The sequence below is a fragment of the Heloderma suspectum genome, chromosome 3 (genome assembly GCF_057233095.1).
Source record: "Heloderma suspectum isolate Gila_16-S chromosome 3, 16-S_ref, whole genome shotgun sequence".
Taxonomy (NCBI): Eukaryota; Metazoa; Chordata; class Lepidosauria; order Squamata; family Helodermatidae; genus Heloderma; species Heloderma suspectum.
This window is the reverse complement of record NC_139460.1, coordinates 314,612,809-314,639,394: the sequence shown is the minus strand read 5'-3', so window position 1 is coordinate 314,639,394 and position 26,586 is coordinate 314,612,809. Positions and strand designations below refer to the sequence as shown.

Sequence of the window (26,586 nt, the reverse complement as noted above, 5' to 3'; positions counted from 1 at the left end):
CACTCTGATTTATCAGTTTCATTTTTAAATACAAATGCCTTTCTTCCAAGCCCTGAACTGTCCACAACATCTAACTCTGATAAGCAGCATTAAATACCAAAATATACAAGGTATTTTACTCACCTTATACTGACTCAGGGGGTGTTTTTCTAGCAAATATTCATCACAACCACATACTTTTAATATATACTTCCCCTGATACTCTAACACACAGAGTTTTAGCTGTTCTGATGACAGCAACATACTTCGTGTTTTTTTCCTGATAGCTTCAGCAATTACTTGCTCTGGCACATAATCATGATTGATTTTTAAGGTGTACTTCTGCTTGTCATTGTTGGGGGAGACTATAACCCATATCACCACTATTATTTGTCCTGTAACAGAAGAAAACTAGGTCAGATTACATCAGGGATCATACCTACATAGCAAAAGTAGAAAAGAAAGTCCTGTGCCCATTGGCTCACCCCATGACCACCACCCAAGCATCTCCTGGGATAAATGAAAATGAACAAACACGCACACAATTCAATACTCCAACCAGGCAATGCATATTTAGGACTGAAACAACAAGCTACAGACTCATTTAATCTCTCTACCAAACTAGATTCTGAAATGGTAGGAAAAAGGGATGAGGAGAGAACAGAGTCATGGAGTGACACAGTGCTAAAGGTCCAGGTTATCTATTCCTTCAGGATACCTAAATGAAGACTGCTTTATGCAATCCTTAACATAAATCCTGAATAAAATCTTGTAATGTTGTTTAAGCAGAAAAAAGGAATGAGTACACTGAGCTAGCTATGACATATCTTTAAAAAAATCTGTTTGTAATGAACAGATTATCCTGACTTAAGGGAAACATACACATCAAAGTCTGCTGAAAATGGATTAATTTCACTGTTCAGGCAAGTTCCCATTCATCTGAACAAATGCACTGAATGGCTACAGCACTTCTTTCTTTTACCTTTATCAAGTTTATGGTATATATGCTTGGGCAACTCAGACGAAGATTCTATGTTTGGGGGACAGACATACAATGCTCTACTATGGGGTGCATTAACATCTCGCAGCTCTACTGCTTCTTTACAAACATTAAGGATGTTTCTTCTGAAGTCCTGAACTTCTGGATCCTTAACCAAGTCAAATTCACAGACAGGCATGCCAATAGCAAAACCTAAAAAAGAAAGCAGTACTCTTTGATATATTGTTGGAAAGAGAGAGCCCTCAGTGTGCAGTTTCCTCCCTGCCCCCACCCCCCTGCCCTCTAAAATTGGTCAAGCTCTGAGGGGCTGTACCAGAGAAGCTTGTTCTGCCTAAGTGACCCTGAGGACACCCACTACAGTAGGGGTGCAAAACCTTAGGCCTAGGAGTCAGGTCTGGCCAGCCCAGGGTACCCCAGAAGACCATGACCCCTCCCCCTGGCCCCATCCCCTTCCTTCCAACCATAAATCATCGTTTCCTGGTTTTTGTGCAGTTTTTTTCCATTCTAAAAGGATGAAATACCTCTCCTAATGCTTAGGCTGCCTACACTTAAAGAAACCACCCCCCACAGTCCTCCCATTCTGGAACCTTTCCGTGTTTATCGTGGGCTCCTAGACAGCAATCACATGATTGCTGAGAGGGGAAGCTTTTTATTTTCAAGGTTCCATATAACTCAATGAAACATCGCCATCTAGTGGCTGTTTTAATCATGTTACATTCTGAGTTTAAAAAATGGTTCATTAGTTCTGGATCTATTTGAGATGGAATAACCAGGAAATACCTCTGGATGTGCCCTGGAGGTTAACGACGTCATGAAAAGGACCTGCAAACTTCCGTGAGTGAGCAATCTCAATAGCAGGATAAAAGCTCTGTGCGAAGGAGCCCTGAATTTCTTTCAGTAAGAGCATTAAGCTAAAATATGCTGGTATGTTTAGCCCTGCCATTTTGCCCCACCCGCTACAGGAATGTGGCCCCCAAGAACATCTCCAAAATGGAATTCAGTCCTCAGGCTGAAAGAGATTCAACACCCCTGCACTACAGCCATTCTGCTTGAGCCAGTTAGGTAAGATTAAAGATGTTATGGTGTTTAAGTCAGGCACTTCACCAGTTCAAGCAAAAGAGCTGCACTGGCTGTTGCTAATGTTAGTTTCATGGCGCTGTGAAGGGTGGGAGGGTAAAAGTAAGTTACTTTCAACAAGCCAGGTTCAGACAACATGGTTTGAAGCTGGCTTGTTTGAAACTAACCACAGCTAATGTTAACTGCAGTTTGTCACTCCAGACCACATGACAAACCGCGGTTAACCAAAAGAGAAAGCACACTTCCAAATTCCTCCTCCCTGCAGCTTGTTCCAGGTAGTGCACACCGTACTAAACCACTGTTTAGCATGATATGCGAACACAAATGATGCCTTTATCATATGATAGTTGACTATGATGGCATGAATAGCCCTTAACTTTGGGGGAAAGTTGTAAACCCTTTTCTTTACATATATTTTAAAGTGTATACCACTCTAAATGTCTTCAGATCGACTAGGGGCTTATCAATATTTGTAAAATAAATATAGCAAGCCTCACCAATTTCTCGATTCAGAATTTTCTCGTCTCTGTTGCCTACCGGTTCTATGACTTTAAGAAAAGGTTGGAAGAGCCGCAAGTCACATAGTCGCCGCGTTTCATCAAAGAATTCTTCTCTTTCTGCTTCTTGAGTAACACTTACGAAAATGTAAGATGACTCCTCTTGAAGGAGCTGATAGAGAGGGTATTTTCTAGCTTCTTTAAAGAGTTCATGTTTGATATTTAACAGGGTGGCCTCACGGAGGCATTCTAAAGTCACTATCATACCATTAGGTAGAAGACACTCTACTAGGATTCTTGGTGGCATCAAGTGGATGCCCCACAGTTCACCGGATGATGGTCGTGGAGGCATTTTCTTAGTTATCTTCTCTTAATGTTATCAAAAGACTATGTTTGTAGATTCCTGCAGGAAAACCTAAACAAAAATAAAGCAAGCAGCATGTAAGCACCTTTCACGATCACTTTTAATTTCCATATTCTTTATGGTGATGTCACATTTCCAGCACTTTAAGAACGTAAGGGCCCTGCTGGATCAGACCAAGGGTCCATCTAGTCCAGCATTCTGTTCACACAGTGACCAACCAGCTGTTGACCAGGAGCCCACAAGCAGGACATAAGTGCAACAGCACCCTCCCACCCATGTTCCCCAGCAACTGGTGCACATAGACTCACTGCCTTTGCATGAAATGAAAGAAAGATTTAACCATATTTCCTCCATCATCTCCCATGATCAGGTTATCACACTCAACAGAAAGTGAGCAGCTATATTGCAAGCTTTCACCAGAAGTACAATTATAGTGATACACTCCTTAAGTGTGCTTGGTTTGCCTGATATAGGCCTAAAAAAAATCCATTGGCCCCATACCTACCACACATCTGGAGGCAATGGTAAGCAAAAAGGAGAAGAGTGGAGACAGAAACAGAGAGCCATCAACTTTGGCTGGGTACCGCAGAAAGGGGTTACCAGAACAAAAAGGCAGGGCAGCCAGGTACACAGGCTTCTTGCCACAGGCCAGAAGTAACATAGCCCTGGCTATGATGTGGTATGGCACAAACAGATCCTGGAACAAAGGCCAGGCTACAGGCAGATTGCCATGATATATCCTTGGTTGCAGCAGTCATCGTTCCCCCCTCCCCAGACAATTCTCCAGTCGAAAGGGGAAAAAGCCACCTTGCTACAGAAATGTGTATCCCCTGCCCAACTGCTGCCTAATATTCTTTGCAAGGGCTTTGCTCCAACCGTAAGAACCTTCGTATCAGAACAAAACAAATTCTGTACAAAACCATTCAGAGTGTAGCAGCATATGTGCTTCTTGGGAGAAGTCCCTCCAAATTACTTATAAACAAAGTGACATGAAAACCTTGTTGCTTTCTGCTATCCTAGGAGACCTCTGGCTATGTGTGCATGTATGTGTAATATAGCACATGCAGAACTGACAAGGCTCTCTGAACTTTGTTCACACGGATTCTTTGCTTTAATCCTCTCATCCTCTTAAGTCAACATAAAAACCTTGCTCACTGCAAGGGATTTTTGGGAGCATGTCTCAAAGTGTCTCCTTCTGCTAACATATTTCATTTTCTGCTATCAAAGTTCAGTGTAGAAGGAAGCCTATAATACCTCACTGTGCTGCTGCATGTTCAGAACTCTAGAACAACTGCCAGTCAACATCTATTAAGACGTGAACTTAAATAATACCTATCTTATACAAGAAATGCACTTTCTGAACAGCTCTTATATTCCTTAGGATGCTACCCTTCATTAAAATATCTAGTGTGTACACTTTCTTTAGAAAAAGGAAATGGCAGCCTTCATGGCAAACTATGTGAGACACCAGAGATCCATGCTATATCTTCCAGCAGTTCCAAAACTGCTTTTCACCCTTCTTTAAGGAAAATACAGAGGGGGCACCCTGCAAACTGGATTGTGGTATTAGATTTTTCCCCTCCCTCCCATGGACAGGGAAGCAATTAGAGGGGGCAAGGAGGAAGACTTTACCTTTGCATTGGCACTGAAACAGAGAGTGTTTAACCCTTTCCCCATGGGTCTATTTTTGCAATCAGATTTGCAGCCTTCCAAGATTGCATTTTCCTTTAAAAAAGTGTGAGTTGTAGTGGTTAATATTGGACTAGGAATGTGGAGACCCAGATTTAAATCCCCACTCAGTTCTGAAGTTCACTGGGTGACCTTGGGCCAGTCACTATCTCTCAGCTGAAGCCACCTCACAGAGGGTGGAGGGAGACATGCCACTTTGTATGTCATCTTGAGCTCCTTAAAGGAAGGTTGAAATATAATAAATTAGAAAACCAAACAAAAGACAAGGAAGGAGATGATCCTCAAATAGGTGCAAGAAGAAATGTTAAGTTGCTCAACATGTTTCAGTAAAAATCTCTGTCAAGGGATCTCTACCTTTTTTTTGTTATTGTGGTGCTAGCCTCTGAGTATGGTGTGTGCATGTGTGTGTGCATGTATGTGTGTGCGTGCGTGCGTTTGGTCCTAACCTCCCCTACCCTCCCAAAACAACCTAAACACCCAGCTGCAAAGGAAGAAATTTTGACTAGCAATTTAAAGTACCATTGCATAATTAAATCTAGAAAGCATGCTCATTTTCCCTTTATTTGAGGAAGGAGGCAAATTCAAGTATCCCATTTTAGAGCAGTTAGATCAAAATAGCAGCTGGCATTTATGCTTTTCTTCTTCAGGAAATGGCAAGAGATTGCCTGTACTTAGAATGTGAAAACATTTATTTTGCTGACACATGGAAGCATGCCTCCAGAAGTTGGAATTTTGGAAGGAATGACTATAAAACAGAGCTCTTTTAAAATACGGCTTGCAGAGAGCTGTTGAACAGAAGGGATTACAGCTTGAAGAGAAACTGACCAGGTTCGCATGATCACAGCAGCCCACTATGGCTTATTTAAGTCACAGTGGGTTCTGGTGCATGCCAGTGGTCATTTTGAATATTCAGTCCCCAGCAAAGGGTTGCCATAGTTTGTCATGTTGTCCATACCTGGGCAGCAGTGGTCACTTGAGGGTTAAACAACCCTCAGATAACCCATGGTCTGTTGCAAGGTTATTTGAGGGTTGTTTAACCCTCAAGCGACCCCTGCCATCTAGGCTTGAACAACACAACAAACCATGGAAACCCCACTGGGGCCGAATACGCAAAATGGCTGCTGGCATGCACCGCAACCCACCATGGCTTAAATGATTGTTCAAATTGGTGCACTATAAATATCGTTTTTAGTGAGTGGCAGAAAAGATAAAAATACTTCTATGAATGCTTTGATACCAAATGGTTAGAGGCCCTTTAATGCTATACTAGGTGTCTGGCTATAACCTCAATATCTCTCATACCTGAGGAACTATTTCATCATTTAGACTTGGAAGGAAATATATTGAAAACTGTACGTAAGTAATGGATACCTCTAGGGACTGTACAACTCCTTTTGGTATTAACATTAAATTCAAAGTTGTGATAACTTTTATTTGCTGTGAATTGCCTTGCTAATAAATGGCTCACCATAAAACTGTTTCACAGTATGTTAAAATTCACTGACATAAATATATCTTGCATCAAACATTCATTAGGGGCATTTAAAACTCCTGACTTTTGTCTAGCCTGCTCCTCTTTTCCTTGAAGCAAAGGTTACTGAAGGTACAAATCTGAAACTTCAGTGATCAGAAAAGAGTACACTATTCATAACAAGAGCCTCTGCTTTTTCTAGACAATTTAAACCAGCAGAAGGAGACATACTGGCTTTGTAAGAAGTCCTACAGTGAAGGCAACAGATAGACCACTACAATAATACCAAGTATATTACTACCGCTATCCAAAACTAGACTGAATGTTTCCTTCAAACAATAATGTTTTCCTCCTACAGCATCCAGAAGAGAGAATCCTCCAATCACAAAATATCAATTTCCTTATCAAGAAAAGCAGAAGCAACTATTTTAGCTAATGTATGCCTTATCTGAAGCACAAAATGTTCCATTAAACTCAACTGAGTTTATTCTGTATAAAAATATTTAGGATCAATGAAGACTGCAGGTGAGTTTTATTTAGAAATATTGAAAGTAGTTCTACATTTCTAACTAAACAGAAAAATCAAAAATCAAATGTATTCCAGGATGGTATCTAGATTACTATATCCCAACTAAGACAATGGGCTTTGCTCCCATAGAGCCATGCACAAACTCCAACTTTACTCTTGTTGTCAGTCTTTGTTAATGGCTAATGTAAGTTGTCATGGCATCAAGCTTTGGAAACAGCTCTTAAAATTGTGACACTTCCCCTCCCCCCAATGCTTTAAATTAGGATGAAGTATCTTTTTGAATCTTTAGAAATATTTCCTACTCACTATATTTTATTTATATGAAGAGTATAGGGCATAGTTAAACTATGGAATTCACTACCACAGGATGTAGGGAAGGCAACCAATTTGGCTGGCTTTAAAAGGGGGTTGGACAAATTCCTGGGGGAAAAGACTATCAATGGCTAGTAGTATTGATGGCTACGTGCTACCTCCAGTACCACAGCAGTGAACCTATGTACGCCAGTTGCTGGGGAAGATGGGTGGGAGGGTGCTGTTGCGCTCATGCCCTGCTTGTGGGTTCCTGGTTGACCGCTGGTTGGCCACTGCGTGAACAGAATGCTGGACTAGAGGGGCCCTTGGTCTGATCCAGCAGGGCTCTTCTTATGTTCTTAAGAGTATATGAAATGCCCTTCACTTTGCACCTAGGAGAAACACAAATGAAGTATTTGGATTCAGCCTTTCATCTCCAAAGTAAATAATTTTCTGCTGGGCCCTCTGCCAATCTGTGGACATGAATGAGAAACTGCAGATAAAACAACTTCTACATACCTGCAACCCCTTATCCTTTTGGATCAGGCAGATCCCACACCGTTTCCTACTTCACATGATGGTTACATTATTGAAAGTTCTCTGTTATCCACATGTTGTACAGTACAAAGATGTGCAGGTCTTTGATATAACCCAGAAACATTGCTACAGTCTTTACAAGAAGTGTTTTTCAACTTTGAGAAGCCATGCTGTTTGAATCTTTACTGCAGAGAGCTAAACCTATAACAGTATTACACATATTTCCAAGACTAGTAGACGTGGCTGAAGGTCAAATGTCTAATCAACCTGGAGAAGAAAAAAAAAGGGAAGAATTATCTCAACAGGTGTTTCCAGGGTAAAATACACTTACACTATGACAGGAAGATCTGAATATCACAGGGACCGTAGCGAGGGAGAGGAATGTAGTGCATTAATATTCCTCATAGGAGTGGATTGCAGTCTGTTTACTTTGTCTCACCAACTGCGCCCAAAGGGCTGAATCCAAAGAAAGGGAAATTTTTAGATGCCAGCCAAAAGCACTCAGTGAGAATAACTGAGAACCAAACATCCCCAGCTCCAGCCCCATGTTCCTTTTCTTGGCTGTGCTAGAACAGGACATTACAAATGTAAGAGAACCTTCAAAACAGGCATATATATTAATGAGATGGCAACCCTAAAGATTTTAGTTCATTAACTCACCTGTTTTAAGTGATTAGTTGACCGACCAATTCAACTTAACATAAATTTACATATTATCAAAATCTCAATAAAAATTCCTTTTTGAGGAGGTGGAAGTAATTCTCATATAACTTACTACTGAATAAACAAAGGCTACCACTCATTGGGAGTAAGCCACAGTAACTTTCCCCCGTGCCATTTCTTATTACAGTAACATACAAAAGCTGATTAAAAAACAGTTTACCCCTGAATCAGAGCCTCACTGATCATGTGCTCCACTCTATTAGTCAATTAAAGCTGTAATTGGCTAAGCTACCAATTAAAGCTTACAGCCTTAATACTGACTCTAAGGTGAACTGTAAGATATTATTTAGGAAGGTGGCTCCCCAGCTCCCCATCATTCTATAACAGGGATAGGGAACCTCTGGCCTGGGGTGGGGGGATACAGCCCATGAGCTTCTTCAGCAGGCCCCACCCCTTCTCTCTCCAGTGCTGTGCTTATCTCTAATCACTAAGCCTATAAGAACCCAGAAATTAAGGGGGCAATCCTACCAAGATAGGTGGCCGTCTCCAAACTTGGAGGCAGCCGCCTATCCAAAGCAAGGCAGGAGAGGCATGGGGGGGGGGGATTGTTCCCTCCGCGCCTCTCCTGCCCTGCTATTTTCCACTAGACAGAAAACAGCTGTCTAGCCGCAGGGGTTGACTGGGAGAGGAGGCTGTGTGTACAACACATAGGATGTGTCATACATGCAGCTCTGCTCTCCCCGCCCCGGAATGCCCCCAGCCCCACCCCTTTTCAGTCGCTCCGTGCTCCTCTTCCGAGTGCGGAGGACAGGGCTTCCCATGCTGCCTCTGAGGCAGCGTGGACATGGGGGGAGATTGGTTTTCCGGGAACCAACCAGGAGCACGGGCTCCAAGGTCGCTTCCCGGAAAAGAGCATATCCTATGGCCCTCTAGAGAGTGTCTAGTGGCCATAGGATTGCTCCCTCAGTTGACTTCTGTCCGCCTTTTTTTTTCTCCCCAAAGTTTGCAAATCCTTCCCATTACCCCTTGTATCACACCTCTTTTACCTGACCAAGTTCTAAAAACGTGATGCGCTACTACTTTTTTCATGGAATTCAGTTATAGCACACCATCAAATTAAACACGTACATAATTAAAATACGAAGTTTGAGAATACATACATACTGTTAAATTTAAGATTTAAACAAATTTGTCTATCAGGCCAGCCTTTGTTCACAAATAGGCCCTCAATTATTACTACAATGAGCAAAAATTGCCACCTTCTAAGGCCCTTTCCATGTTAGGCTGTTGGTAGCAAGGGAATGCCGATCCCTCCTGCGTTGCCATGCCAACATGAGAAGACCTGAGTCATATGGGAGGCACGCCACCCAACAGTCCCCTCTATGCCACCATCCCACCTCCTCAAACGGGGCAATAATGGAACCAGAGACTTCTTGCATTACCCAAGTAGCAAGGGAAGGCGCTTGGCTATGGCATCAGTGTAACCGAAGAAGAGCCCTGAGAAGCTATTGTAATTAAGAGATCTAGAGTAGGGAGGTATTCAACAGATGTAGTTTCTCTTTATTCCGTGCAGTGGCAATGCTGCAGTAGAGGGGAAGGTAAAGTAACTGGATAGGTGCACCACCAAAACAGAAGGTGCACCTCACAAACTTCTGTCTCAGAACTCTTAAAAATATAGGAATGCATTGTTCTAACTTGGTGCTGCCTACTTTACAATGATCTGGCAGGCTTTGCCACATGAAGTCACAAATCCCTAACTATCCACAGTCTAGCATATGTTGATTTACAAAAAGAAAGGTTAAATCAACATCCTTCTTTTAGTGTTAACCAAGCCAAGCAAACAGTAACTAAGCTTTCCCTTCATCTTTTGAAATGCTATGCTATTGTATATACAAACTCCAAAAATATCTGACACACTAAAATGGAATGCTGAACTTGAAACAAGCAATAAAAACAATCAAGTTGCAGTGCTATCTGTGCAAATCAAAGCTGTGAACAAATGCATTTACTTAACATCAACCTATACTTGGATTGATTGATCAACTGAGTAAACACAGTGGCTTGGTTCACATATCACAACAACCCAGGCTTCCAACTCTGGCTTGTCTCTCCCCCTACAAACCTAGTTGCAGAAGGAGCATTCAGGTAACATGCACGATCATGCGGCTGCGTTCGCAACAGCCCAGGGTTTAAGAAAGTTAACTTACCGAAGTTCACTTAACTTCAGAAAGTTTTCTATTCCCTCCTTGCTCCCATGTAGCCACTTTGACCAATAGAAGAGGCTTTTCTAAGGGCACGAGAGCCCTCTTGAACAATGTGGGATGGTCTGTAGGCGTAGAGATGTAAGAAATTTTGAAACCATGGTGGGAGGGGGACTTTCAGAGAGAGGAACAAATTTTGGAGAAATATGCAATACTTTCTTATCAAGCCTAAACTTATTTTCCTGCTTTAACATCATAACATTTTTAACATTTATACCAGTTAGCATACAGTTTTATTATTTGACATATTTATGAAATTTACAGAGCAATCCTATGCATGTTTGCTCAGAAGTAGGCCCCACACTGTTTAGTGGAGCTTATTCGCAGGTTGCAGCCTCAAAAGTATAAACACCTTCATTTTGTACAAGCAAATTTGTGAATACACCCAACACCAGAGAGAGCTCGGCAAACTGCTGTATCCTATACATACAGCACACGTATCTTAGTTTCTGCCATCTGAAATGTAGGAAAAAATAAAAGTTGATGACAGAAACCACAAATCTTGTAATTAAAAAAATTATTATTGGGACAAGAACAGTTTCACACAGTCATAGTCCTCTGATGAAAATGGCAGCATCTTCTGGGTGCAGAAATGCATTCTGGATTTGAGTGCTGTATACGTCCACAGTATACACAGGAATGATCATGCAACACTATCATTTTCAATGTTTTGTCATATGCAAAAATAGTTGTATTACATATTTTGAGTGACTAAAACCTTGTCTTTAATAAAATCTCACTTATTCGAAAAGAGAACATATTTTACAGGAGGGTTCCCCCCCCCAGTGTTTCCTAAATTTCCATTTTCTTGATGAGAAAATGTGAAAACAGTCCTCAGAAAAAAGGGGGGAACCCCCCTCATTTTTTCTTTCAGGCCTTTGCATCTCTATAGAGGGGAAGAATCACCAAAATTTTGGAGGACCACTTGATTTGGGAAATTCTCCCCTTTCCAGCAGCCCCCCCCCCCCCCCCCGTGCTCCATCCCACATTTTTCAGGAGGGCTTCCAACCCTCCAGAGAGGCTTTTCTAAGGACAGAGGGGAAAGGATGGGAAATTTTCCTTCCGTGAACTTCCTTAAATTAACTCATCTTAGATCCAAGCCACTATAATTCCAAACAGAAAATTCTGTTTGCTTTCTATTTCTAAGCTTTGCTTCATTCTTGACTCTTGTGCCAAAGCAACTTCCTGTTACAAGTATCTCATTTCACCATATATGCAGATTCTTCCCCTTTTTCAAAACTGCCATGCTATTCCCTCTCCCTGGAATAACCTTTTCTATCCTTCATGTCACTTCCCCTATCCTTTAAGCTCATCTTCGAAACCACTTCTTCAGCAGAACTGCTTCTTAAACAGATGACATGCTTTATCTGCCCCTTTGTACTACAGGACTCTCTACACCACTTCTGTCTCTGGCTACTTCCCACACTACTCTTTTCTAATGTAGAGCGAACCAGGGGCAAGCGAATTGCCACTTTATATTCCGTACAACAGCTAACATAAAAGAACCAACTTTTCAACAGCAGCAGCAAAACGAAGATATCCCATAACTGAAATTACTCCCTGAAACTCATTCAGAAAATGACCATTCCCCACATGTAACATACAACAATGAAACTTTTGTCATGCTGAGGAGTAGATCCCCATGTATTTGCTTCCCTCTTCCTCCTCATTTGCCATCAGTGTATTTTCAACTTCGGCTTGTGGTTAGTAGATTCAAGAACATTTCCCCAAAAGCCAGTCCTGGGAAGAACATGAGACATTTTCCCAGGGGCAAAATACTTGCCTATGTGATTTGGAGGCCAAAATTTTGGCCTAGAAATCCCAAACCGTAAAGACAAAAGAACAAAATGTTTTCATTCCCTCCTTAGGCTGTCAGTCACTCCAGAATTCAGCACAAGAGCTGGCAGGGTTACTAGCTAGCTTGCTTTTGTGGCTCTGCAAATCTGTTGTATAGTGACAATGATACTGCTTGCAATCTTAATGCTTGTGTGCAATGCTATTCTCCTCTTTCAGAATGTGAAACTGGCAGAACCTTAAAACAATGACAACATTACAATGCAATTACAAAACTGTTTCTAAAGAGCTGACTGTATTTAAGGAAAAAGACTCTCACATTTTCTCTTAAAAAGTTTTATTTATTTACAAGATGTATATACTGCTTTATATCTAATAAGTTTCCCAAGTGGTGAACAATAAAAAAGAGAAGAACCAAAATACAGAATTAAAATATTTAAAATCAAATTATGCCAATAAAACTGTAGGTGGTCACTCATAAAAATGTCTTCAGCAAGCATCAAAAACAAAACACTGATGTCTGCCTGACTTCAACAGGCAGGGAATTCCGTAGAGAGGGCTTTATACACCAATAACAAAAACTTACATCTGACCCAGAACCCCATAGCTCAATTGTCAAGGAGCTGAGGAATAATCATCCAGTGTTATTCTCTGAAATCAACCCTACAGGTAAGATCAGTACCCACTGTAACACAGTGCCTCCAATGCCCAACCCTTGGAGCCAGCCCAGGAGGATACCATAGTTGATACCATAGTATCAAAAGTCAATGAGATATCGAGCATAATTAACAGGGTTGCACTCCCCCTGTCACTCTCTCAATAAAGGTCATCCATCAGGGTGACCAAAGCTGATTTGGTCACGTAACCTGGCCAAAACCCAGACTGAAATGGGTGTAGATAAACAGTATCTTCCAAGAATGCCTGCAGTTGCCCTACCAGGACCCTCTCAAGTACCTTCTCCAAGAAAGGGGTATTTGCAACTGGGTGGAAGTTGTCAAGTACCACTGGTACCAGAGTGGGTTTCTTCAGGAGTGGCTGCACTATTGGCTCTTTAAGGGCAGCAGGAACCATCCCTTTGCAGACTTGCCCAGCCATATCTCCCCTGCACCCAGGTGGGCTAGCTCTTACTAGTACAGAACGGCAAGAATTAAGAACTCAGAATATATCTGTCCTGGGTTCTACTATTATGAGAGAGGAAGAACATATTTTCGCTAACCACACCATGCATAATTTTATACACCTCTGTCATGTCCCACCCCTTACTCACCCTTTTTTAAAGCTAAAAAGCCCTAAACATTGTACCATTTCCTCACTGAGTTCTTGCTCCAGTCCCTTGATCATTTTGGTTGCCCTTTTCTGTACCTTTTCTAGCTCTACAAAATCTTTTGAGGTGCAGCGACTAGAACTGTACACATTATTCCAAGTATGGTCCACACTACAGATTTGTGTAAGAGCATTATGATGCTGACAGTCTTATTTGTGATTTCTTTCTTAATGATCCCAAACATGGAATTTGCCTTTTACACAGGTGCACACTGAGTTGACAGTTTCATCAAGCTACCTACCACAATCCCAAGATCCCTTTGTTGGTCTGTCATTGCAAGTTTATAGCCCATCGGCATATATGTGAAGTTGGGATTTTTTTTGCCAACATTTATCACTTTTCACTTGCTCATGCTGAACTGCATTTGCTGTTTTATTGCCCCTTCTCATAGTTTGGATAGATCCTTTTGGAACTCTTCGCAATCCCTTTTTGTTTAACTACCCTAAATAATTTGGTGGGTAAGACCAAGGGTTCATCTAGTCTAGCATTCTACTCACACAGTGGCCAACCAGTTGCCCACGGGAAACCCACAAGCAGGACATGAGTGCAAGCATCCACCTGCCCATGTTCCCCAACAACTGGTGTATATAGGCATACTGCCTCTGATACTCGAGATAGCATATACCCATCAAGACCAGTAGCCAATGATAGCCTTCTCCTCCATGAATTTGTCTAACCCCCTTTAAACGCCATCCAAATTGGTGGCCATCACTACATCTTGTGGTAGCGAATTCCATAGTTTAACTATGTGCTCTATGAAGAAGTACTTCCTTTCATCTGTCCTGAATCTCCCACCAATCAGCTTCATGGGATAACCCTATGTTCTAGTATGAGAGAGGGAGAAAATGTCTCCCTATCCATTTTCTCTGTACCATGCATAATTTTCTACACCTCTATGATGTCTTCCGTTAGTCGCCTTTTCTCCAAGCTAAACAATCCCAGCTGTTGCAACATTCCCTCATAGGGGAGTTGCTCCAGCTCCTTGATCATTTCAGTTGCCCCTTTCTGCACATTTTCCAACTCTTTTTTTAGGTGTGGTGACCAGAACTGTACACAGTAGTCCAAATGTGGTCGCACCATAGATTTGTATAACGGCTGTATGATATTGGCAGTTTTATTCTCAATTCCTTTCCTAATTATGCCTAACATGGAATTTGTCTTTTTTCACAGCAGTGGCACATTGGGCTGACATTTCCATCAAGCTGTCCACCACAACCCCAAGATCTCTTTCTTGGTCAGTCACCGCTCAGATCCCGTCAGCTTATACTTGAAGTTGGGATTTTTTGCCCCAATGTGCATCACTTTACACTTGCTTACTTTGAAATGCATTTGCCATTTGATGCAGATTCTCCCAGTTTGGAGAGATCCTTCTGGAGCTCCTCACAATCCCTTTTTGTTTTAACCACCCTAAATAATTTGGTGTCATCAGCAAACTTGGCCACCTCACTGCTCACCTCTAATTCCAGATCATTTATGAACAAGTTAAAAAGCACTGGTCCTAATACAGACCCTTGGGGGACCCCACTGTTTAAATCCCTCCATTGTAAGAACTGACCATTTTTTCCTACTCTCTCCTTTATGTTCTTTTGTCAGTTAAGAGGACCTCTCCTCTTATTCCATGACTACGTTCACTCAGGGGTCTTTGGTTAGAGACCGAGTCAAAAGCCTTCTGAATTCCAAGTAAACGAAGTCTACCAGATGTTTATACCAGATGTTTATTGACACTCTCAAAGAACTCTGTGAGACAGGACTTAGCTTTACAAAAGCCATGTTGATTCTTTTTCAGGAGACTATTCCTTCGGTGTGTGATAATTTGGGTCTGGTTTGCATGTCGTAACAAATATGTTTAATAAACTGTGGGTGGTTGAGAAAACAAACAGTAGCAAGCTGGCATGCTGCTTCTGGCCCGCATGCTCCAAAAAACAATTCAGGGATGCTTCAGCCCTGGGTTGTTTATTGTGACATCCAAACCCGGAACTCTGGGGGACAAACAACTGAGTTTGAGCCTATAGCTTGGACATCATGATAAACAACCCAGGGATGAAGCGTCCCTGGATTTTTTATCACAGTGTGCGCAGGAACCAGCATGCACACTCATTCCCACTCACCTTCTCAACAACCCATGGTTTGTTAACCATGATTTGTTATGACACATGAACCAGGCTACAACTGTCAAACATCCGGATGACCCACCCATCAACACATCCACAGGCCATCTGACATCATGTTGTTGTTGTTGTTCAGTCGTTCAGTCGTGTCCGACTCTTCGTGACCCCATGGACCATAGCACGCCAGGCCTTCCTGTCCTGCGTTCTCTCCCGGAGCGTGCTCAAGTTCATATTCATTGCATCGGTGAGGCTATCTAGCCATCTCATCCTCTGCCGTCCCCTTCTCCTTTTGCCTTCAGTCTTTCCCAGCATCAGGGTCTTTTCCAGGGAGTTTTCTCTTCGCATTAGGTGGCCAAAATATTGGAGCTTCACCTTCATTATCTGTCCTTCCAATGAGCACTCAGGGTTGATTTCCTTTAGGATGGACTGATTTGACCTCCTTGCAGTCCAGGGGACTCGTAGGAGTCTTCTCCAGCACCACAGTTCGAAAGCATCAATTCTTCGGCGCTCAGCCTTCCTTATAGTCCAGCTCTCACAGCCATACATTACTACTGGGAAAACCATAGCTTTGATTAGACGGACCTTTGTCGGCAAAGTGATGTCTCTGCTTCTGACTATGCTGTCTAGGTTTGCCATAGCTTTCCTCCCAAGGAGCAAGCGTCTTTTAATTTCATGGCTACAGTCACCGTCTGCGGTGATCTTGGAGCCCAAGAAAGTAAAATCTGTCACTGCTTCCATTTCTTCCCCTTCTATATGCCAGGAAGTGATGGGGCCAGATGCCATGATCTTCGTTTTTTTAATGTTGAGTTTCAAACCAGCTTTTGCACTCTCCTCTTTCACCCTCAACAAGAGGCTCTTTAGATCCTCTTCGCTTTCTGCCATTAGGGTGGTATCGTCTGCATATCGGAGGTTGTTGATAATTCTCCCAGCAATCTTAATTCCGACCTCTGATTCATCCAACCCGGCATACTAGGCCACATTTCTGAATTTATCTGGTCCCTGGCTGAAGTGCCAGCTGGAGCTCCTGATTGGGAAATGCTTGCACGCAGCTGGCCTGCACACAGTGAAGTCACCCCAAACCAAGGTGCTGGGTGGAAGAGCACTCAGTCAGGGTGGCTTTGTCTGCCTTGCACTTTCTCTGATTGAGGAAGACGCCAGATGGGAAAGCTTGTGTTCCTTTTTGTTCTCCAAGTTTGGGCAAGATTTCCATTATCTCAAGGAAGCCTTTTTTCCTTTCATTATAAGAGTCCAGTACCTTCGTGACACTGCTTTTGTTAACCATGCTGGTGACTTCTTGGATTTTGTGCCGCCTTTCCTGACCTGCAGTATACATTCTAGCTCAGCTTCTATTGTGGTTTTGAGTAACCACCAAGCATTCTGGAGAGATTTGACTTCCCCTTTCAACTTCCTTTTTACAAGTTCTCTCATTTTAGATAAGTTTCCTCTTTTGAAGTCAAATGGGACAGAGATAGGTAGCCTCCATACCCTACACACATTACAGAGCAGATGCAAGGATTCATCAGATTTGTTGTCTCTTTTTATATCAAGTTCCAGGGATTATTAGAAGACATCCAGACCCAAAAAGGAGGATTGCAGGAAATGCTATCATAAGCCAAACACTTTAAAAAGTTACAGCAAAAAGCCCTAGGATGGGTTCTCTGCAGATTTTGTTTCCACATGCACCTTCACAGAAGAACAGTTAATAAGGTAGCCTGAATTCTTACTTTATAATTGGTTTATAAGTCTTTTTAGGGAACTCAAATCCAGAGATCAATATGAATAACAATTTCATTGTGCAGTGGCCTGCAGCTTTTAACATTTGAACACCGCTATGACCAAAATGTTGTTTTAAACCAAATGTTAACTTCTGTTTTAGCTTCCTTGTATTCTTCTTCTCAATTCTACAACACTTATGTGTTTCCATTATGAAAGATAACCCCTTAGATCAGGGATCTACTGGTATATCTCTGGGTGATTTAACAAGGATTAGAACTCTGGTAGATCAGCAAAGGTTCTGACTTTCAATTGTCTAACAATAGCAGCAACTAAAAAGCCTTTTTCTTCTAAAATAAAATGCTGGAAAATGCTTGTGGGGGAACCAGGGGTGGCTTTTTGTATGTGAAAGAACTTGAGACCTTAGTTCTGATACTAATCACAAATTCCTGGGCTGAGCACATCCCAGAGGCACCCTGTGCCTTAATTCTTTGCATATGTCTGCACACCAGAGCTGCTATTTTGCACCTGGCTCCAGCTGGAAGACCGCAGGGTTCTAGTGAAAAACAAAGTAGAACCCACAAGCCTGAAGTCTGCCCACCCCTGCCTTACACAAATTAGCAAGTGAGTATTGGCCAATTATTACCTAAGACTGAAAGTGTGTGAATACCTCATCCTTCAAGAATCCCCACTAAAAACATTTATCTCCTATTTTGGCCCAATACCGCAATGTATTTGTAGACACCTCCAGACTTCCTTTATTCAGCTTCAACATTTACACTGTGACTGTTTTAGCCATATCTTTTACTACCAATGTGCACTCTCCAGTCTTATTTAGCAAGACCTGTTCCTCTATCTGGATCCTGAATGTATTTCTTAGACTGTAATGCTTCTGCTGAGAGTCACTTCTGCACTTCTGTCTGTGCTACATAAAATGTTGAGCTGCAACTCTGTTGGTGTTACTAGTGAAAACTAGCTAGAAAAAATATTATTTATTTCTGAAACATATACCCTGCTGTTTATGGGACAATTGGCATTCCCAGGGTGGCTTACAAAAAAGTAAAAAAAAAAAATTTTTTTTGCAGAAGTTCAAAAATAGTAATAGCACAGCACAGCTTACAAACGCCGAACAATTAAAACTCATTGCATATTAAAAGAATTACAAACATTAAAAGTTAGCATTGTTAATAAGCCTGTGAAAATAACAGGTTCTTCACCTCGCTCCTAAAGTGGCTCCAGGCAAGCATCCCTAGCGATGTCATTTCACAGGTGGATTACTACAGAGAAGATGGTCCAGCATATACCTCGTTTCTCTTATTTTGTGAAAAATTAGTGCCTGGATCTTGTTGCTTTCCTGTTCTCTTCCCACCCCATTCCTTTCCCTTTTGTCTAATACACTAAGACTGCAGGTAGGGACTATGCTGTTTTTTAATCTTTGTACAGTGCCCACAAAGTTTAGGTGTTTTATAGATATATATAAATATAGATTGTTCCCCAACTGTGAGTCTTCTACAGTGCAGTCACTCAACTACTGGTAACTATGTAAAATAACTGTGGAAGAGTCATTGCTATTAGTATTCCTAGACAAAACAAATATGCAGGAAGAATGTCTTATTTCTAAGGACTGACTCAAACTACACTTTTACAGATGAGAATAGTTTTGATAACACCTGAAGAATACAGCTGGATCAGGCTAAGCATCTATTCTAGTCTAACATCCTGCTTCTGATACGTCTATTCAATTATATCCATAGTTAAAAGGTATTACATGAATACGTCTGAGTTGTCAACACACCCCTGTAATTCTGAGCCCATTTTGGATTGCTGTATTTCATAGGCCTCTTGGCAAGCTAAATTTGTATGTTACTAATTCATATACATTTATACATTATTCCAGGATCTATTGAATCATAACACATGAATCACCCCTGAGGAATGTGGTATGACATCTCAAACTCCTAATACCCTTTTAAAAATCTCACTGTCCAATCTAAATATGTACTGAGACATCCCCCCCCCATCTAGTAAACAGAGTTCAATCTGAAGCTACTTTTCAGAGGGATGAAAATAAGCAAGCAGACATAAGAGCAGCCCTTCTGAGTCAGACCAAAGGCCTATCTTGTCCAGCATCCTATTTCCCACAGCAACCAACCAGATTCCTATGGAAAACCCATAAGCAGTACATGAGGGTAATGGCCATCTGCTGTTAGTCCTCGGCAAATGGTATTCAAAGGTATGCTGCCTCTGAACCTGGAGGTAGTAGCTGAAAATGCTCTGGCTTAATATCTGTTTTGAGATACATAAAAATCTATGCTTACAAGGTATTTTTTGCCTTGAGAGGCAGAAACTTACATTATACTGCAGCGGCTTGTGGCAAATTCTAATCAGTAGTCTACTGCTACTCTGAGGAAAAGTTACAACATTTGGGATTTTTAGCTTAGAAAAATGGTAAGAAGAGGCTAAACATAACAGAAGTGTATAAATTATGCATGGTGCAGAGAAAGTGCACTGGGGGACCTTTTCTCCTCTCATAATACTAGAACTCAGAGTCATTCAATGAAGCTGAATGGTGGGAGATTCAGGACAAATAAAAGGAAGTACTTCTTCACATAGTGCACAGTTAACCTATGGAATTTGTTACCGCAAAATGTACCAATGGCCACCAACTTGGAAGACTTTAAAAGGGGATTAGATAAACTCATGAAGGATAAGGCTGTCAACAGCTACTAGTCATAAAGACTCCGGCTGGGTTCAGATGACATGCTAACCAGTTGTGGGTCGTGTTTGGGAGTGAACCATGGTGGGTTAGTGTGTTGTGTGGGGGGTGTTTTGCCCGACTATGATTGGTAAGTTACCCACCCTCTGCAGAGTGGGTACAGGGCCTCTGGGTGGCTTGTTGTGTCATCTCTTGGGTGTTCTGTAGATAAATCTGGCCACTCCATGGATAAATCTGGGCGACCACAGAGATGGCTGCCTAGAACATCCAGAACTTCCAGTGATGCTCTAGCCCACATGGTCAAACTCTGTGGTCATGGTCGCATAGCAATGGCAGGAGCATTCCCGCCACAGTGGCTGCTGGGGTAAGCTGTTGCAGCAGTGAGACGATGACGAGGGAACCACAGAGCGGGAATGGGACAGGGAACCATGCTGGCCTGCACGGTTCCATGGTCATGTGTGGGGCATGCGTGTCATGGCTCCCTTTCCCTTCCCTGCAGCATGGTTCCCCTCCCCACCTCCCCCCCCCATGATTGAGTGAATGTACCTTATATATTACCTCCAGTATCAGAGACAGTATACTCCTGTATATCAATTGCTTGTGAGCTTCTCAGAGAATCTGGCTGGCCATGATGTGAACAGAATGCCTGGCTAGATAGGCCTTTGGTCTGATTCAGCATGGCTCTTCTTATGTTCTTATGAAAAATATTTCCCAAATTCAGCACTTTTCTTTAACTTAAGAATTTTTTTGTGAAACATCCCAGAGAGGGAGCATATGCTTTGCAAGCAGAAGGTCTCAGGTTCAATCCCTGGCATCCTCAGTTAAAAGGATTCCAAATAGCAGGGTTAGGAATGACCTCTGCCTAAGTTCTTGGAGATCTGCTGCCTGTCAGAAAAGATAAAAATGGGTCGGATGGACCAGTGTTCTGACCCAATATAAATCAGCTTCGTACATTCACTTGCAAATAAATTTACAATAGTTAATCTATACTAGAAATTTTTTGATAGCAGAACTAGACATTATGAGAGAAACAAAATGGTCCCAATCTCATGTTTCCCTTGTAAAGTTAAAGTGGGGGGCACTTAACCCTTCCCCTGTTCATTGATTCTTCTCTTTAAATCCCCCATGCCTGGCAGTACCTTGCCCCTAGTTAGGCGCCAGAACTAGAAGTAAGTTGGACAGAAAACAGTTTTGCGGGAGCATTTGAGGAATCAGTAGAAGCTGGAGAGATTAAGCACCCCTCCATCTCCTGATCCTCATCTACAAAAGCCCCATATCCCTGCAAATTCATTATCTTAGCATACCACACATTTACCGATATAACAACAAGTTCCGCCCAGAAATGCTACACAACTTTTTCTAAAACAGGAGGCCATACCCAAAGAGAAACTGATGTTATGTGAGGGATTGCAGGATTGCAACCATGTAGCACCATTCTATACTTGCTTACTGTGCATGTTTAAGGCCAACTGTGTTCAACAGAATTTGTTCGGTGTGCATAAGATTTATCTGCAAAACAAAGTCACTTGCACTACATACCTTGTATCTGAACATGCATACAGTGAAAGATCAGCATGATGAGCTACTTCTACAATTTCACTTTACTTACTTACATTGGAGTAAATGCTATCGAACATAGTGGGACTTACTCCCAACTAAATATACATAGGCTTGTGCTGCATATGGATGATCCAGTCTCTTGCTGCATTCTTCCCCGCTGACCTTCCTCCTGCACATGTAGAATTATGTACTTACATTTCTGTACAGAAAATGGACTAGATCCTCCCCTAACTTAAAAAGGTACATATGAGTCAGCCATACAAGGACAGGTAGACATGGGCAACTCAGTTGTCCATGTGGCACAATTGCTTGGATACAAAAGAAAAGGAATACACTACACATAAACACACAAAACTGTATTTTTCACTGTGAAAACATATACTTATCCAGACATTTTTAAAAGGTTCGCCACTGAAGTTTACCAAACTAATCAGCACCCTTTAAGACACTAGTTTTCCTCACCTTGGATTATTCATCACACAGGAATTGTTCTTACATCAGATACTACAATACTATTACCACAGTAACTCAAGTATTTACATGTGTACACTATAATTATTAAGTCAGTGTTCATGGTCTTTGTTAGTTTAAAAGAATGGTATTTCCATCAGCTACAAATCAATATGCATTAAAGCACCAAGAAAGATAGCAAGTTAAACTATGCCAGTCTACACATTATTAGTCCCCCCTCTGCCTTCCACAAAAGCAGCAGCATTAACTAGTCAGATTTTGGATGCAACTATTCTACTTAAGAGGTATAATCGGTTTGTTTCAAGGAAATATGCTTACAAAGCATGCTTTGTAAAACATAAAATATGCTTATGAAACAGTACTAAAGGGATTTCCCCCCTCCTTTTAATATCCATGCTACTGGTTTTTGAGCTTTGCAACCATGTCCACAAATAATTTCACTGAAATTATGCAATTTGTTTTTCAGGTCTTATGGATACTCAAGAGATATTTAAAACTAGGAAGCTGTGTGGCTTGGAGCTATGCACAAATACATTCACTGATGAGATCTGACTGTGATAAGTCTATCATGATGATGTCCCATTCCTAACGCTCAATGAACTGGCCTACAATGCATTAGTTCACTCCAACATTTATTCAAGAGACAGCATCCTGACTGTAAAGACATTTACGACAACAGCTTCACTCTCATCTTATGTTAATCTCAACAGTGAGTGCCAGACTACTACAACAATAAATGTAGTAAGGTGTCATCGATTACACTTTGCTCTGCTAGTGTGATCGAAACCTCTCAGGTTGCTTGTGTAGACACAAACTCTAAAAGGAAAGGAAAGGAAAGGATGGTGGCCAGCATTGTTTGTAAACCACTGAAACTCCCAATGTCTAATGTTTCTTCAAACCCCATTGCACAGACGGTTCAGGTAAACGTTCTATTTTACCAAGGGAATGGAGGAAGTGGCGGGGCCCATCATCTCTTTCATTCATCCCAAGCAGCTCTTGCAAAAAGGAGGCACTGGGTGGGAATGCAGAAGGGGCTGAAGCATAAGAGTCCAGAGAAAAAGGGAGGAGGCACAAAAACAGGATGGTGGGAGAGGGAAAGAGAGAGTCCACAGGTAGAGAGGATCGAGGAAACAGGAAAACAAGGAGGCCCTTACAGGGTAGAGAAAAGGAGTAGCAACACAGGACAAATCCCAGTGTGTTTAGAGAGAAGAAAAAAGATTATTTACACAGAATGTTAGAAAGCTGGATGAGAGGGCATGGGTGAGTCAAAAAGAAGTAGGAAACGAAATAGGAGAAAAATAGGTGGGGAAAGGGGGTGAGTTTGATGTCCATAGTGCAGGGGTGAGAAACCTCTGGGGGCAAGGGGCCACACTGCCCCCCTGAAACCCACAGGGGCCGTAACCCACCTCTGCTGCAACTTAATTTGCTGTGGCAGCAGCCAAAATTGTGGCGATTTCACAAGGAAATAAGGCACATGGGGAGCATGTGCCTTGTTTCCCGAAAGCTTCCAGGAGCATGATTCTGTTTGTAAACAATGCATGCACTCCCCAGATGTCTCATTTCCCTGCAAAATCGCAGCCGTTTTTCCCAGTGGCAGCAGCAGAACACAATGGAGGCCACAAAAAGAGCCATGGGAAGCTGCAAGCAGCCCGCATGTTGCCCACTGCTGCTCTAATGTGTAAGACCAATAATCCCGTAGAACACTGTAGGGTTTACTTCCAAGTCAACATACCTTGGATTTGGCTGCAACACATTTACTGGGGCATGACCTTTGGTAGGTATCTTGTGAGGCAAGTAGGCTCATGCCACAATAAATGTGTAGGCCTTTAAAGGTGCCACAAGACTGCTGCTGCTCCCGCCACCGCCAACAACATAAGTCTTCTGGAATATTGTGCAAGGAAAATGATAGTTAGAGGGAGTGGGAATTTCCTGAGAGAATGATGAGCGTGTGTGTGTTTTTGTGTGTGTGAGAGAGGCAGAGTTAAAATATCCACATAAGAGACTAGAAAGCAAAGGAACCCCCTACCTCACAGGATTGTCGTAATGCAAAAGGAGAGGGGGCCATTTATGCATCTTTAAGCATCTTGGGAGTGAAAGGGCAGGATAAAACTATAATAAATAACCGAGCTATGGCTAGTGGCAGGCGTTACTGGGGGATGCCAACCCTATGCAGAGAGCGGGCAATCTTTTAGGGCATGGAAATCCAATAGAGCGGGGGAGGAGGGAGTGAAACAGGATCCCTCTTATGGGGTGTGCTGAGAGAGCACAATAGCCTGAAGCAAGGAAAGGGGAAATGGGTAGGCAAAGCCTAAAGGGCCCACTTTATGGACGAAGAGGTGTGTGTTGTTGGTGCGTGTGTGTACTTCAGGTCGCATGAGCAGAGGTGACGGGGCACAAAAAAAGTGCTCCACAGCGCAAGCATATGCATGCCTCTTACATGTACACTGCAGCCGACGGCGGCACCACCTCAACCAACACGTTACCGAAGGAATAAATCCCGCCGAACTCGCGCGGGGGTGGGGAAGCGCGGGCTTGCCTGCGCGCCGTAACCCGAAGCGGCGATCTCTGGCGGTCCTCCTTTTACTCGCGAGTAAGCCCCCACGCGGAGTTGACTTCCACGCCCAACGTGAGCAGAACCGGGAGCCTTTCGAGGAAGCGACTCCGCAAGCGGGTTCCCCGAGAGGCGCTTTCCTGCTCCGTCCTACTCCCAGAGAAGCCCCTTGGCTCGCCCCTCCACAGGACGCCCCCCGCCCGGCCGCCCTCGTTTCTCCGGGGCACTCACCTCTGCCTGCCCCGTGTGGGCCGGAGCCGGAGGCAGCCGAGCCCGGAGGAGGGAGGCGAGCGGAGTGCCTCCTCTTCGCGCCGCCCGCGAGTCCCTGTCCGGCCGCGGGCGCCTTGGGCCGCCCCTCGAAGGTTCCAGCGGCGCCCGCCCGCTCGCTCCTCGCCCCTCAGCGTTTGACAGAAAAGGGGGCGCGGGCGCGCGCGCTCCCGCTCGCTCTCCTTCAGCTGACGGAGCCCCGCGGAGTCCGTTGGCGGGCGGGCGCGAGGGCGCGCGCAGAGACGGTTGGGTCTCCCATTCGGGTCACCCCCCCCCCGCCCTCTCACGCGCTCGCTCTGACCGCTTCCCTTCCCTCTGTCTTCCCTCCACCCTACAGATAAACAAACAAACAAACAACCCACCCCACACACACCCAAAACAGGAAGCAAAAGAGGCGTGACCCCGGATGTAAACGGGCACGTCTGACGGAAAAAAAGAGACGGGGGAAGACGGGAAACACACACACACACACTAGTAGGTAAACAAGACCGGGCCTCCAATGCGCGTGCGCCGCCGCAGGCCGGACTTGGGCGGGATTTACTGTGACGCAGGCGCGCTGAGTGCGAGTTAGCCCTGGGTTGTGTCCGCTGCTGGTCCTCTTTGGAGTAGACCCGTTGAAATGACTGGGACCGTAAGTCCGTCATACTCAAGTCCCATTCATTTCAGTGGGTCTGTTCTAAGGAGGACCAGCTAACAGCGGATATAACCCTATGGTACGAGGTATACAAAATGAAGCAGGACAAAAGCTAATAGAGTTTTGTCAAGAGAACATGCTGATCATAGCAAACACTCATTTCCAACAGCACAAGAGGCGACTCTACACATGGACGTCACCAGATGGTCAATATCGAAATCAGATTGATTATGTCCTTTGCAGCCAAAGATGGAGAAGCTCCATACAGTCAGTCAAAACAAGACCTGGAGCTGACTGTGGCTCAGATCATGAGCTGCTTCTTGCAAAATTTCGGCTTAAATTGAAGAACGTAGGGAAAACCACTAAACCGTTCAGGTATAACCTAAATCATATCCCTGATGAATATACAGTGGAGGTGAGGAATAGATTTCAGGGATTAGACCTGATAGACAGAGTGCCTGAGGAACTATGGACGGAGGTCCGTAACACTGTTCAGGAGGCAGCAACGAAATCCATCCCAAAGAAAAAGAAATGCAAGAAAGCCAAGTGGCTGTCTGATGAGGCTTTACAAGTAGCTGAGGAAAGAAGGGAAGCGAAAAGCAAGGGAGAAAGGGGAAGATATACCCAACTGAATGCAGAGTTCCAGAGAATAGCAAGGAGAGACAAGAAGGCCTTCTTAAATGAACAATGCAAAGAAATCGAGGAAAACAACAGAATGGGAAAGACTAGAGATCTCTTCAAGAAAATTGGAGATCTCAAGGGAACGTTTTGTGCAAAGACGGGCATGATAAAGGACAAAGAAGGCAGGGACCTAATAGAAGCAGATGAGATTAAGAAGAGGTGGAAAGAATACACAGAAGAACTATACAGGAAAGATCTGAATGTCCCTGATAGCCATGATAGTGCGGTCACTGAACTTGAGCCGGACATCCTTGAGAGTGAAGTCAAGTGGGCCTTAGGAAGCATTAGTAACAACAAAGCTAGCGGAGATGACAGTATTCCAGCCGAGTTATTTAAAATCCTAAAAGATGATGCTGTTAAAGTGCTGCATTCAATATGCCAACAAATCTGGAACACTCAACAGTGGCCA

General features: G+C 43.1%; 1 protein-coding gene across 4 annotated transcripts in view; it reads right to left on the bottom strand.

The window, feature by feature from the left end:
• PIK3CA (phosphatidylinositol-4,5-bisphosphate 3-kinase catalytic subunit alpha) overlaps positions 1–25,342 on the bottom strand; it is a 53,850-nt gene extending 28,508 nt beyond the window's left edge. For 3 of the 4 annotated variants that reach the window (XM_084847524.1, XM_084847526.1, XM_084847527.1), the window contains exons 1-5: positions 24,827–25,342; positions 7,417–7,701; positions 2,554–2,968; positions 962–1,171; positions 124–374 (exon numbers count right to left, since the gene is read on the bottom strand). In XM_084847524.1, the coding sequence (XP_084703650.1) occupies positions 124–374; positions 962–1,171; positions 2,554–2,905 (813 nt within the window). In that variant the 5' untranslated portion in view covers positions 2,906–2,968; positions 7,417–7,701; positions 24,827–25,342. Of the gene's footprint in view, positions 1–123; positions 375–961; positions 1,172–2,553; positions 2,969–7,416; positions 7,702–10,304; positions 10,424–24,826 lie in introns of all 4 variants that reach the window. The other variant, XM_084847525.1, reaches the window with a different exon arrangement.
• Positions 25,343–26,586: the final 1,244 nt, after the last annotated feature.